Source organism: Tuber melanosporum (genome assembly GCF_000151645.1).
Source record: "Tuber melanosporum whole genome shotgun sequence assembly, scaffold_2, strain Mel28".
Lineage (NCBI taxonomy): Eukaryota > Fungi > Ascomycota > Pezizomycetes > Pezizales > Tuberaceae > Tuber > Tuber melanosporum.
In genome coordinates this window covers 1,506,716-1,521,948 of record NW_003298863.1, presented here as the reverse complement: position 1 = coordinate 1,521,948, position 15,233 = coordinate 1,506,716, and the positions used below count along the sequence as shown (strand labels likewise).

The 15,233-nt window shown below is 43.6% G+C and overlaps 1 protein-coding gene; it reads right to left on the bottom strand.

The window, feature by feature from the left end:
* Nucleotides 1-4,354: 4,354 nt before the first annotated feature.
* On the bottom strand, nt 4,355-5,470 carry GSTUM_00005617001 (uncharacterized protein). XM_002837727.2 has 2 exons: nt 5,300-5,470; nt 4,355-5,230 (listed from the first exon to the last, which is right to left on the bottom strand). Exons 1-2 carry the CDS (start codon nt 5,328-5,330, stop codon nt 4,620-4,622), a joined length of 642 nt encoding a protein of 213 aa, XP_002837773.1. The 5' UTR covers nt 5,331-5,470; the 3' UTR covers nt 4,355-4,619.
* Nucleotides 5,471-15,233: the final 9,763 nt, after the last annotated feature.

Genomic DNA, 15,233 nt, shown 5'->3' with positions numbered 1-15,233 from the left:
GATTAACTGAGACTATGGCATACGAGCCCATTAGGGAAGGAAAGAAAGAAACGGGGTATAGGCGAATTACTTTTTCTGTATTCCCGGGCTGTGTCTACATAGGTTACTTGTATGATACCGGCACATTGGGCTTTTCGGGAGAGAGAGGTTGATTAATAAGCATGATCATCATAATAGTATGATTGTAATTGTAATAATAATTAGGGTTTATGTCATGTTGAGGACTAATGTTATTGAATATTGCTGCTCTATTCCCATATCCTATTCATGGGCCTCATTCAGAATTTTGTGAGCCTGAGGAAGTAGGGAAAAGGAAAAATAAAATAAAACTGTGAAACTTGGAAGAGAGAGGTCTATCTTACTCAACATAAATTTACCACAGGGTACCTGCCAGTAGGTTAGAATGCAATCACAGAAACTGTAGGGAATATTATTTTCACAATTACAGTAAGTAACATACAGATCTCCTACTTCCCTTATTTGGCTCAGGCCCCCCGCCAGCATTCTTAAAGTATACTGCAACACCTCATAGTTTAATCAGAAAGTGAAGCAGTGGGGGTATCTGCCCACTTACTATTTTATTAGATTATACAATAGAATCATAATATGATTATTACTTCAGTACAAAATATGTACTATAATATTTGGTACAAGCAAAAAAAAAATCTTAAGAGAGATGAGAGGGAAAAAGTAAAAACAGAAAACTACAAGTCTTCCTTATATAAATATTGTCCAAACTGATAGTTAATTATTTCTCTGCTTTTTCTTTGAGCTGACTTTACTGAAAATCTGGTAGTTATTCTTTTTATCTTTGCATGTGCTTAATTATAGAATCTGACTGCAAAGTATTCCTAATGTAAAATATATAGTATCAAAGCTGTTGCATAATGAAATGCTTCTATCTTCCAAATCTATAGGATTATATGCTAAAACAATAATTTTTAATTATTTCAAGTTCAACTTATATCAAGTTTGAGGATTTTTATTACTTTTAATTATTTTCAAGAAAATTCAAAATAGAATTTTCCAAATAATATTATATAATATCATATCAAATTTGTTAGTTATTAAACTTAAAAAAAATATAAAGTAAGAAGAGTAGTATTAGAATTGAATACTGTATTGCTCAATATCATTTTACTAGCATATAACTCAATATCCTGATAAGATAATAAGGTATTTCACAATGTAACAGCCTTGATGCATATCTGGAGTACTTTGTACAATAAACTACTAGTAATAAAGCTAACCATATCTAACTATGTGATATGACTTGTATCTCTTCTGGACTAATTTGGTATATATATAGGTTAATTCTGTAATGGTCTAAAGTAAGCTAGAAATGAATCTAAGGAGTTTAAAATTCTCTCCTCTGAGTCAGGAGGAGAAAAGATAGCAGGAAAATTTTCTTTTAATACTAGTTCAGACAAGTGTAATAAAAACAAAAATAAAGTGGCCTTTAATAGAAGAAAAAATTCCAACATTCTATCAAGATTCTTAATTATTGAAATTCTATAGTAGTAGTTTTGAATAACCAAAGTTTTAGATTTTTATGTTTCTTTCTAGATATATACCATTATTAATTATATTAGCCTATAATACAATATCAATATAACATAGTATATATGTAATGTACTCACAAGGTGCTTATCACATTTCGGAGTAAGGTACAATAGTTGACAAGTGGCCTCCTCTACCAGAGAGGAGACAAGAGCTGTGAACTAAAGAAAGTTTTAAAGAGTGTACTGGGAAAACTTAAAGAGTAACTGTTCAACCAAGTATATTGAAATACTGTCTGTTGAAGTCTGCCTTTTCTATCATGGAATCAGACAGTCTTTAAGTACATAAATCTGTTCATGTCTAGTATGAGTGAAACCAATCAAAGGTATCAAGCAATACACTTTGGTAAAACCACTTAAGTATCAAAACGATACTTAAAACAAAACATAAAACAAAATCAAGTATCAAACAATACTTAAAACAAAACATAAAACAAAACCATGTATTAAACAATACTTAAAACAAACCAAGTATCAAAGCAATACTTAAAAGAAAATATAAAACAGAACCAAGTATCAAACAATACTTAAAACAAAACATAAAACAAACCAAGGATCAAAGCGATACTTAAAACAAAATATAAAACAAAACCTTAACCAAGTACCTGTACCGGTTACAAAATAAAACTACTAGTATCTTATAGTACATCCACTTTCTCTAGAACAAATCAGTTTATCAATTCTGATCTTATATATTTCAAGTTGATTTAAAGGATTTTCGACTAGGCCTTAGGTTGTTGCAAAATACATGCTCCTGTTATGCAGTGGTTCACTATTTAAAGCCTATCCAAATCTGGCTATCCTAAGATCTACTCAAGTATAGTGATCCATGAAGAATCATGTTCTACTTTGTCTAGTTTGAAGGAATTTTGCTAAGTTGAAGATGAAAAAAAAATTTGTGAATAAAGAAGAACTACTCTAAGTAACAAATCCTAGAGTTGATAATTTGGACCAGTTTCCTGTCATGATAAACAGAGGAGGGGCTAATTGAGTTAAGTAATTGGAATAGTATTTAATAATTTCAAAAAGTTGTTCTTATTTAGTTATTTAGTTCTGCAATAATTCTCCCAAGTTTTCCATTTTGGAATATTATTCTTATTTGTGAAAGAGCTACAATATATTTCTATTACTATAAACTTTAGGTTTCATGTGGGATCATGCTTACTCAATAACCATATATAAAAAAAAAGTCTTCTACTCTGTGTTCTTTAGGAATACCACTCTGTACACGGGTTAAGAAGATTAGGGTATACGTTGAAATATATTTGAAACCTTACATGACTGTATTGCATTTGTAGAGGTTTTCCCGCAGTTTTGGTTTGTAGTTTTGATAAGTAAGCTCAAGTATTACATTGTTGTGGTTTTGGGGCTCTCAACAATGGAGAGGGAAGACGTTTTTACAAATAGGCTTGGGGGGTTGGGATCGTGAAAGGATTGCTGTAGTCTGGACGGTGAGAGTGTTGACCTGGATTGCAGGTCGCGAATTCGACAAAGAGAAAAACAATCTCTCGTCTAGCGATACCTGCTCCTTATAGTTACCAGCCTAGTAGACCATGTCGTACTAAATTCTCCCTTGAATTCACACTTGCATTTTATCTGAGCGGGTGTTCCAATTCCTGTTATCCTGAGCATCGATAGTTGCAAACTCCAGAAACATAACCGATCACTCCTCGCAGCACAACTCTTCAGGGGACGCATGGAACTTTGGAAATTACGGGATACGCAAGAATAACTACTTGGACACACTGATTCGGCTCAGCCGTGCCGAACCGGTTAGGAGGTACTAACACAGAAGCGACAACACGCAAGTTATCGCAAAAGCATTGTACCCCATTCAACGGCGTGGACCAAGAATCAGGCGATGGCATCTGCATTTGTGCTTGCTGTCAGACAAAACTGCTAATGATTACCCTGAAAACATGGGGCATCGTAGTTTAGACAGGATGAACGCGTCGCAGAAAAAAACGTCGATGCTAGGGTATCGGATATAGGGGCCGCGGGCAGCTTGCTGTGATACCTCATATTGGAAGGTCACACGGGCACTTCTACCCTTACCCACCTTACTTCCCAGTTGAATAGTCCACCATCAAATTTTATATAAAACTATTAAATTGCACCAGTTCTGGTAGGGTGCCTTCGTTATTACATTATCAGGCCATACTAAAGCTCTACAACAGTATGGGAAATTGCAAGAAGTCATGCTTTTAGTAACACTCTTGCTAGCCCTAGTCTCGTTGTATCGGTGGAGGTTAACATTCGTGCTTGGTTGGGTAGTTTCTTTGTTCCGAGCCCGATGTTTCCTTGCGAGGATATTATCAGGAATACATTTATTGCTAAGGACGTAATTATCATACCCACAGCCACTTTTAGGATGCAGTCGTGGCTGTTAACCAGCAGAAATAGTGACCGGGGGAAAATCTGTAGAACTAAATTTATGAGCTGTTTGTATGGAACTAATTGGTCCGGTCATCTTGTACCTCCCATAGTTTATGACGCCTACTCCGCTTGGCCAGCGCTGGTTATATCTGTTTGTTCCTCCTGAACCTCAACTCGAGTCACGAGACAAGGTCCCATATGCGCCCTACAGTAGGCTACTCTCATGGAGGGAGAGAGTAGTGGAAATGATCCCACGCTGTAATACATGTGTGCGAGGAGATCTGGACCGAGAGGATGGCGAATAAATTTTGCTATACTATAGGATACTGAAGGGTTTAAAATATTCCGAACAAAAGTTGTCCAGTGTTCTCGGAGAACAGATCACATACTGAGACACCAATTCTAACAACTACCGATAGATCTCAAATACCACATTATATTAAACCAGGAGCTCACACAAGAAGTTATGTGCGAGATTTGAATGCAACTATTAACCAACCAAAAAAATCAAATCCTTGACAAAAGAAACTCCATAATGACTGAATTTTTGTTGCTATGTCCAATCCACGCTCAACCGCAATGCGATTAAAAGGAGAATAAATTTCCAAAAGAGGGACTAGAGCAGAATAGAACTGAAGAAATGAAGAAAAGAGGAAAAGAAGAAAAGAAGACAGGGCGCCAGAATTAAGAATAGCTTTCGTCAAAATCCATCTCCATCGGCCACATCATCGGCTCGCCCTCGTAAGGGTCTAGATCTGGAATCTCCTCGGGCGGGGGAGGTGGCGGAGGTGCAACTTCGGTTTTCGGAACTTTCTTCTTGCAAACTTTGACTGTTTTGGAGCCAGTGCTTTTCGTGATAACCTTCTTGACAGCCTTCTTCCCGACTTTCGGTCCGGACTTGACGACTTTGAGAACGTCCCGATCCTTCTCGGCCTGTTTTTTCCCTTTCCCCTTCCCCCCCTCTTTAACACTCCCACTCGCTGGTTCCTTTCCACTTGCATCTTTACCCCCTACTGATGCTACGCCCCGAACTGCGGCATCCGCTTCCTGAACCCTCTCATTTGTTTTCCTCCTGGATTCTGCCGCGTCCTCCGGAATTTCCTCCACCACGCTCAGTCCGCCCCGCTTATCCGCTGCGCTGTCTAGTGAAGCATGCAGTTCTGCGACGGTAGCTTTCTCGTCTATTGGGATACCATAGAATATACAGGGAGACTTGCGCAGGCAGTCGTGGCGGCGAAGGTCGGCGTCAATGTTCGCGGAAATTGGTGGGGCACGAGGAGGGCTGTGCCCTACTGCTTTTTCCCCCCAATTTCGCCTCTTGTTAGTGGAAAGACTGGGGGGGCGAGGAAGCAGGAAAAGCTCACAATTCAAGGCGCTGTTTGCAGATGGAGCCATTTCTTCTCTTCTAGCAAGGGCATGGGATGACGGGCTATTTGTGATACGACGAAAAGACAGATATCGATAGATGAAGTGATTGAATGAATGTGGGGAAAGTAATTCTAACCAGCCTGCTGGGAAATCACGAAATATTTGTTGGCGACGTGTGAGTGGTCGGGTGGTTGAGAGGAAAAGAAGAAATATTGTATTCAAAGCTCCCCTACGGCGGCGCTCGTTTGGGGCACGAAGCCAGGGCAAATTTTCAAAACACGTGATCTAGGTCTTAGTGTGGGGGATTTTTTTTTTCTTTAGGAAACCTTTTCCCCCACGCGCACGGACGGGGGAATGCGCATGGAACTTTCATAGAAGTTTGGAACACGGGAGGCAATGGTAGCCTTTGGAGAAGTGGGCCGTGAAGGGGATTACGGTCCTCGGTGTATTTTCTCGAAAAATTGGATTAGAGAAGGGATAAGGTGCCCTTCGTATTCAGTTTGGTGTGGGCACTTCGGAAGTAATGTTTTGTTTCTGCCCAATATATTAGATAGTTTTGAAGCTACCATACCTTATTTTAACACAACACGATAATACGGTGATCACTGAAAAAATTTGTCCGTCTGAAACCTCTTTGCCGCGGAGGAGCAAATACCCTAGGAATTCCCTTCCCTCCCTCCCGCCCCTTGGTTATTCTGAGGGAATTCTGTAGACAGAGTACTTTGCCAAGAAAATATTGATCATCTTCAATTCCCACAGGGTGTCCACCACTCTGATTGACTTTTCCTAGAGCTATTTGAAAGTAGGTTAAAATTTCGGTGGGGGTAGGGAATGTCCGGGGCATGTTAATTACTGTTAATATTCTTGGCAATCACTATTAATAGATTTTTCAAGATATTAACCTGTAAAAATTCCGCTCTTGACAAATTAATATACAGTACTGTACTGTACTACTACAAAGCTAAAACGAATGTCCGTCTTTTCCGCACAGAGTCCCTCACCAAACCTAATGTACCAGTACTACCGGTAGTACAGTACAAAGTGCAAGTGCCCCCCCATTCTCTCTGCCGGTTCCTACGGGTACCGGCGGTACTCGTAGACTACTTACGGTACTTACCGTAGCTCAGGCGGCCCCACAACCTCGCTACGGTACATCCCCATTCGGGATCATGGTTGGTATCACCAATTAGCTTACACGAAAGGGTCCCTGTGGGATATTCGCCCTTGCTGTACGAGTAGAATGTACGGTATTGTTATTGCGCACTGGCAACGGTGAGTGAATCAGTGGCCCCCCATTCACCCGGGGATAATGGCGAAGGTACTCGTACTAGTACAGTACCAGTATCGATACTCAAAGGAGGCGATGAGCCGTTGAGACAGGGGCTTTTCTTTTTGGTGTTTAGCATTGCCACCTAGTGGCGTATTGGAAAAGAGACTCCCGTTTCGTCTCCTGACCGGGCTCTTCAGGCACCCGCTCCGTTAAAGTTCAGTGTGGGGTGTTGGTGAACACTGGTATAATGATGCTACGCGAGTATAATGGGGGGAGAGGGGCACTGGGAGGGGTGCCGGGGGAGATGTTTTCGCGTGGGGCAGGGATTGTTTTGGGGGTTGACCCAAATTTACTGCTCACTGCGGTACCGGTATCTTTACCCGTGGTCTTGTGGAGCAGAGACGAGTGATTAGGTGTGCGGTCTTGACGGTTTTCATTCGTAATTTTTAGCGTCCCCTGGTGGGACGATAGCTCTATAGAACTACCTGTGTGATGGTTAGTGATTACTACTCTTAGGTAATTAAACCTTACTGATGGGGTGTGTATCTATCTGAGATTCCTGGTTATTCATGTATCAAAGTGCCAACCAGGTTCTTCTACACTGTCGCCTCGACTACCTACAATTTCTAGAACAGCAGAACCAATACGGGGTTTCTCTTCAGTTTGTTAATACTTCCGCCCATCCCTCTTCCCACCTACCAGTATATACTAGCCTCTCCACAGCAGAGGTTCCTGCATACCGTCCGGCTTCGGTGTAATACTCACAGGAGGTTTCCCCAACATGGCGCTCCCGAACAGTGAAAACTAGATTGGCTACCTAATAGCCCAACTCATCACATCCATACCCCTCTTGATAGCGCTTTAATTAATCCACAAGCAACTTGTAGGTACCGGTATTTGAATGCTGTTTCATATTATTAAGCTACGTTTTGTACTGTGCTAGTATGTGGCAAGGTATGATAGTTATCCTACTGAGTTTTCTGACCTTTTTTGAGATGTGGGGATGGGGGACCGACTGGGCGAACCTTGGCGGGCATAATGTTGTTGCGGCGGTGTTGGAGACGGGGTGGCGGCGGGTGGCTTTTTGCCTGGATGGGGTGAGGAGGAGGTGGTGGGGAATTGACTGGGGTGAGGGGATATAAGGTGGGGGAGGTGTGATTTCCGAGTACCGGTAGCTGCACTGTAGAAATGATCAACACCGCGTGGCGGAGCGAGTGTGACACGGGTTTCCCAGATTGAACTCTACTTATTGGGCATATAAGAACACTTGTGAGAGCAGTGATGAGGCTTTCTACCTATTGAAGGGTCGGACCCATTTTACTTGATAGTAGTTAGCGTCTTTTCTACTTGAATCTTGGGTGTAATAATCGAAAGGCGGTTTGACTGCGGTACTGTACCAGTAGAGAGCGGTGCATCAGTGGCCTGGAATACACGAGTTCCGCATCCAATACCTTTAACTTCAGGGATATCGCTCCCAGTTGATATTTAATTTCCCCTAGGGTGGCTTTTAGCGAAATATTAATGCCCATCGCTCAATGCCCTCAAACTGTTGAGTGTTATTTCTGTTTCTTTTCTCGGGCTGACCCGGAATCTGCTCTGTCCCGGCCTATCATATTTATGATAGTAAGTTTTCTTTGGTTACACGTTGGTGGGGTTTACATCTCCGAACTTGCGCTCTGTACTAGAAGTGTGAGGGAGGGGGGGACTCTAAAGGGTCGTTTATTTCCTTGATATGTCCAGGTGATTAGGCACACAGTCGGTCAGTTGATCTAGCTGCTTCTAGAGTGCTTCTCTTCTGCTTTCTGCTATTTACCTATCCCAAAGCGCAGCGAGCTACAGTCTACCACCACACACCGAAAGCGCATATACGCGCCTGGGGCTAAGGTACTGTACTGTTCGGTGTGATCCAATGTAAATATATCGCAATAATAGCGGGAAATGGTATGCCGATATACTCAGAAGTAAATATTTGTTGTATTTGGGAAATATAATTAACTGTTTGGTTGGACGACGGAAAAAAATGAATATAATAATAATTATGGTTCGTGCCATTCAAAAAGCACACCAGGCTGCAACTTTTCAATCGATTATACGACTCCACCTAACTTAGTTAAAATATTGACTTAAAAGAAATCCTCCAGATTGTTGATATCGGGATGCTAAGGAGAATAATGTAGACATTTTTTAAAAAAAATCGATGTTTTAATTCGGTGGATCCATATAAATTGCGGCCTGGTGCACGTTTTGGATGGAATGAACCATGTGGGAGCGGCGGTTTTCTAAGAACATGCATATTGGCTTGTTTGGTGGTCAGCAGGAAAACATGTTTGAAGTGGCACAATAAAAAAACGATAATCTAGAGATACCGGTAGACTAGTTTAGTTCCCCTCCACGTTAAAATTATAAAACAATTGATTTAAATTGATAAAAAGTAATTATCTCGAGTGCCGCATTATTTGGTTTAACTGGGAATGTGTCTAAGGTGGAAATGAGGAAAAGGAAGTGAGGTTCAACAGGTCACCCCAGCCCACAACCCCAGATTACTCATCTTTACTTCAACCTTGACTGATTCATGTAAGGCGATTTAGTGAAGAAACTTCAACTTGAAGCTGCATAGGCTAGGCTTGGGACCTGTTTACTAGTATTGGCCAAGACTATAAGGAGTTAGTTAGTTTTACACTTTGCAAACTAGGACTAACACTTCCCATTGATGGCTCATGTAATAATGAGCTATCAATCAAAGGCATACTAGATTTTTTCACTTCTGCAGATTGGCAACTGGAGAGAAGATGAACAGGATCACTTGGAAAGGGAATGAGGAACTTCTGGCTTTGTATTCTGGATTGCCCGGGCCAGTAGATAATGAGTCCTCCCATATAGTAGTAGAATATATTGACCGGGATTGTAAAGAGAATACTCATGCCCGGTAAACTACCCACCAATTTCACCCTATATTAGATAAATGTCAAGTAGGGGAACTTGCACCTTTCGGCAAGATTGCCAAAATATTCCCATACACCGGCTGCATATGCTGTCAGAGTCTATCACTCACCTCTGTCTTGATATTCACTCAGTTTGCCACCCCCTCTTTTTGTGACACATGTGGATCCCTGAGCCTTAGCACCATTTCCAGTTAAACCAAATCCAGTTAAACCAAATAATGCGGTATGGTGCCTAAAGGATAGTACAGTACAACCCTTATGTGATCATCCCCTGGAAAATACCGTCTTCTAGGCAAGAAGGCTATTTACTCGAGTACGAGTATGCTATCATAACATCTGATCGAGTCAAACGCAAGCCCAGGTGCAATTCTCCTCTCTTGGTAATGAACCTCTCATCAAGTTACGAACCCCCATTCGTCCGGTAACTGCCGGAGGTGTAGGGCGTAAAGTTCTCGAGTTCTCTAGTACGGTACTGGCACCGTAGTGGCGGGTAGGGGTAGAGTATTGGAACAACCTTAAGTAATATCTGGTAAGAACTGCTTGGAGGCTTGCATGAATCCGCCATTGATTCGCTCGCTCAAAAAATCCCCTACTTGTCCCAATACTTTACCCTTGCCCCAAGCAGGAAGAACCGATGCACAGTGTTGAGGCGGTCTGGGCTGAGGTTTTCGGCGGTCTGGACTGAGTAAGCTTCTGGGTTCTGAGGAATTGGGGGGGCGAATTGGTTGATCTGGTGATGCTTAACTTGCACGGTAGTCGTCTCGTCGAACCACCACCACCAATCCTAGAGCCAATTGTGTCTCACCGACCCCCCTTCCCACGAAGAACTCGATCCACATACGCCTCAGCTTTGTTTTTTTTCCAATCTTCACCTGCGTGGCTTTTATTTTATTTCAACTTTGGAAAATCTTGGCGGCATAAGCGAATTTGAAAGAGACCTCTTCATGTCTTGGACAATTGCGTTCTGTCATTGACTGACCTGATGAAAAGGAGATAACATCATTCATAGCCATAGGTAAAGCACTGCCTGAAAGACGATCATAGGTCTTAAAAACCAAGGGCTTATCAAGGAAACCAGTATTAAGTTCAGAGGCCTTTAGTATATCAGATTAAGACATGACCAGATGGGTGTCCGAGACAGAAGGAATCTTTGTTTTAAATTCGCTGGATTGTCAATTTTGGGGGACACAATAGGGTTGTACGGTACTGTACAAGTACTGTCAGCACCGCCTGGGGCTAGGGCTGAGGCTGAGCTTGGCACCCGCGTTTATTTTTTCTTTTTCCCGTGATACCAATAAAAAGCTATTTCAGCCTTACCTCTCATCATGTAGGACTTGTATCCAAGAGGCATACCGGTAGCTTGAGTCTGGATCTTCACCTTGTGCTCTTCGAGGTACCATCGGTTCGAGGAGTATACTTCGGTAGGATGCTCATGGTAACTCCCTATTCCCTCCTAACGTGATATCTTTATCGCGATTGCTAAACTCCTCTCCTCGTAGCGCGGCTTTGGTTATAAGTTATGTCCTTGCGGGCCGTCGCGAACCTCAAAGTCTATGATTTTTGAGCGCTGGGCACTTATTCCGTGTCTAACGCATTTTACTATCACACGATGGTCCCCTAAATGCTTCCCCACTTCAGTAAAGGCATTGCAAAGAGCTACTCTAGCTGAGATATTTCTGTTGCCGTCCTCAAATGTTCATGTTGGCTTATGGCGCTACCGGCTATATATCCCTTCATGATCGCTGGCTATAATTTGCTCGAAAACTTGGTGTCGAACGGCGGGAGACTCCGGGGTTCATTTGTAGATTGGGCGTGGTTTTAGGTGGCGTTGCCGTGCTTCGTGCGGGATAGGACGTTTCGGATGGGGCATACTGGTAGGGGCCAGCTGAAGTGGTTATTCTGGGAGGTGCGCGGGGTTGGAGAGGGGATGGCAGAGGGTGGTTATGAGAGGATGGGGGTTTTTAACCAATTATTTCGTGATGTTTGGTGGAGAGTGTTCGGTGGAAAGGGCGTTAACAAAGCAATTCCCTTACTCGATATCTTCATTAAATTGGAGATGAGAGGTCCCCGGGAGTCCTTATTTAAACCCCCTCCCCCCCCCTCTTCTCTCCACAAGCACTCTTCTAGAGACCACCAAAACCTCTACCTAGCCCACAATTCATCCCTTTTTTTCTTTCTCAGAGCTTTCTCCACGTTTCCCGCGTTCTCAGAACACTCATCGCCGGGCGCCCAGAAACCCTCCATCACTTGCACCGCAGCCTCCCCCGCTCAAAGAGTCTCCAGTTCCTCAACCACCTCCATTATTTGCTCCTGGTACTCCGCCACCAAACATGGCTCAACCGCCCCCTGCTACCAAACCCCCACCACCGTTCATTGAACAGATATACCAGCAGATCAACAACCTCTTTGGGCAGAGTACTAATGCTCTTTTCCAAATGGAAGCCGTAAGTTATCTCTATGTTAGGTGACTAGAGGCGACCACAGAATTGTCTGACGTAACATAGCCTGGACGGGTGTTGGAGAAAGGGACATATGATTATGAAGGTAGTGACGGTAAAGATGCTATGCAAAGAAAGCCAGAGACTGTTGTCGATGCGGAATTCCGTCTTTCGGATGATGTCTATTATTTGTCTCACCTTATCTCCGGCCCTAAAGGCCCTAGGGCGAGTTTAATATTGCCAGAATTCTCTGAACACAATTAACCTTGTAATTTTAGGTTTCCACAACTTATTCCGATATCATAGGGCTTCTAATTCCTTCTTCCGGAGATAATGACGTTCTGAGTAATAAGCTCCTTCCGGACCAGGTGGGTCGCATCTCTCGTAGCAGGTGAAAATAGCCTAATAATTTGATACCGCAGGATGTTGTTTGTTCCTGGCTACTGGCTGAAGTCGACAACTGGGACCCGCCTGTTGACGACGTCCTCGCAGATATTCCAACGGATTTTGGGGGATCGGGTGAGGTTAAGAAAGAAATCATGCCTCCCAAGAGGGATATTCCAATCAATGGAGCAGACAGACCAAAAAAGCTGCCTCGTGTGGATCTTTACCAGAAATTGCTAGATGCCTATGAGGCAGAGCGCTTCCGTTGGGCTACCTTTAAGCGCAATGCTCATCCGGGATTCTCTGACCAGGAGGCGGTTGATAAATACAATAGTGAGTATTGCTTTGACAGTTCGTTCTCAAGAGGCTGGTGATTAATGAGAGGGCAGAAATGCTTGCCTTCTATGCACCTGTTGTTGACAAAAAGCTCGAAGCGATGTTTACTGTATTGCTTGTTCGTGGACAATGTAAGCCTCTGATACCCCCTCCTCCCCCTTTGTAACTGAGCAGAAACTGAAATGTTTTAGATCACCGTGTGCGCCGCTATGTCGGTTATGTCGATATTGAATCTGCCTCTGAAATCTTGCTTGCTGCCAAAGAGAATCTCCGATCATCGATATTCCGTAGTATCGACGATTCCCAAGATGTTTTGCCTGTGTATTTCACTCCAGCTAATTGGGCTAAATATCTGTCCACCGATTTCCAGCCTCAGGACCTCCTATCATCTGAGGAGACTGTCCTCGCGGAGATATTTGACAGGGAGAAAGAGAGAGCGCTTCTCCTTACAAAGCGAAACAATATTAAGGCCGCTGAGCAGGACATCCCAGCACTTGAAGCAGCGGAAGACACCGCCAGGAGGGCCTTTAGCGAAGCTCAGGATAAGATCTACGCTCAATGGGCCGACTCGACGGTCCAAGTGGTCAAGTTGTACTTCAAAGCGAAAGGAAACAATTCTGCCAGTAAAGATCCCAAGAAAGCTGGCCTCGGTAGCATGGAGGAACTCAACACTGCTCTCACTAAGAACGGTCAATCGCCGATACCATCTAGCGATGAGTTTGAGGAACTCAAGGAAAACTTCAAGAAAGGGGTCGAGGCCGAGTCCAAACTACAGCTCGCCAGCGAGTCGCTCTCCCGAGCACAACTTGCCGCCGCAAGCGCCAGGGGCAAGGACAAGACCCTGGTCTTGAACCAGCTCGATGAGCAAATTCAATCCCTCGGTCTGGATATCGAGTACCTCAGGCAGACTTTGGACACATCGGCCAACGCAACCGGGGTAGTAATCAAATCCACTGATGCAGATGGTAAAGACACTACAGAAACTGTTGAGCCGAGCACGAGGGGCAAAGTTCCAGACAGTATCACACTGCCTAGTCAAGAACAAGGCGCATCTCTCTGGGAAGACGTGGTCATCAATCTCAAATCCTCCAGCACCTTCGATTCCAGCTTTGACTCATCCTCCGTCAGCCACATGGACTGGTCCGTGAACCTCTTCTTCGGGAGCGCTTCGGGCTCCGAATCCAGTTCCGACAGTAGTTCGGAAGCCTACCACACTGCAATGAACACATCCATTGACATTGGCTTCCGTGCTATGAAGGTCGATATCGGCCGCCCTTGGTTCGACCCGAGCATATTCCAACGCAGCAGCGAATACTACCACCTCGTTGACTCCAAGACGAAGATCTCCCCTCCCCCTGGCCCGCTCCACAAGGCACTAGACAACTTCAATGGGGACCGTAACAACGCCTCCATCATCGCTAGCGCGAACCGCTGCCTCCTCCCGTCCTGGCCGACCGCCTTCATCATACTCAAGGACGTGCACATAATCATGAGGTCAGAAGCTGTGTTCACAACTAACGAGGTCAGCGACATGAAGAGGGCTATGGATGCCGGGGGAGGGATATTGTGCTTCCGCGTTAGCAAGTCTAGCAGTTCTTCCGAGCACAGGGCTATGTCTGCCATGTCGCACGACCAGCATAGCGTGTCGATTAAGATCCCCGGTCCGCAGATTATCGGCTGGTTGAGTGAGTTTGCACCTGAGGATAACACGCAGCCGGTGTATAAGTCGATCAGCACTAAGGAGTTGGAATTCTTGAAGAATGTGCCGTCGCCGACTAATGTTTGAGTAATTTTCAAGGGCTGGTTTTATTTTGGGTTAGTTTTGGTCGTGGAGATTGGGGAAGACTGCTTAGTGAACCTTATGGTATGTAGTATGAATTTATGGATTTTTTTTTGGGGGGAGGTCAATGAAAATGTGCTCTGAGTCGTGTGTGAGAGTCTGTAATCTTCCACGTGAAGCGATTGCCTTATGACGTTGGTAGCCCTAACCTCGGAATACCATCGACATCTCGCTAATGCATCCCTATTTTTGTCCCACATCTTGATCACTTAGGCCCAAGTAGACTATGCTATCATAGTAGATACGGCTTTTCAAGTCCCATCTTAGGCTCGAAGACACCACCGATTGCAAAGGAAATAATGATCTAGGTCACATTCGAGTTATGGAGAGAAGAACATTCAATGATTTATTTTATCTATAATGAAAGCTCTACCTAGAAATATGACAAACCAGCCCATGTCGCCCCCACCCCAGCACCCAGCTTAGTGGTATGATAAGAAGCACACCGAGTGAGGCATCATGACTGCCAATAACCCTATGATATCATAGCTCATTAGTTCTCAGATATTCAGGGTTCATGGCGGATTGAGAGTTATCACGTTTTAATAGAGATGCACCTGTATATGAAAGTTCATTGACTAAAAGAGCCCTCGACTAAGCACAAAAAAAACGAGTGACAAAGTAAAAGGACTATTCTCCACCCCCTGGGAAATCTTCCATATTCCATAAGATGTTGGAAAAGAAAAACCTGAACGCAAAGGAGAAAGAAAGAAAGAAAAA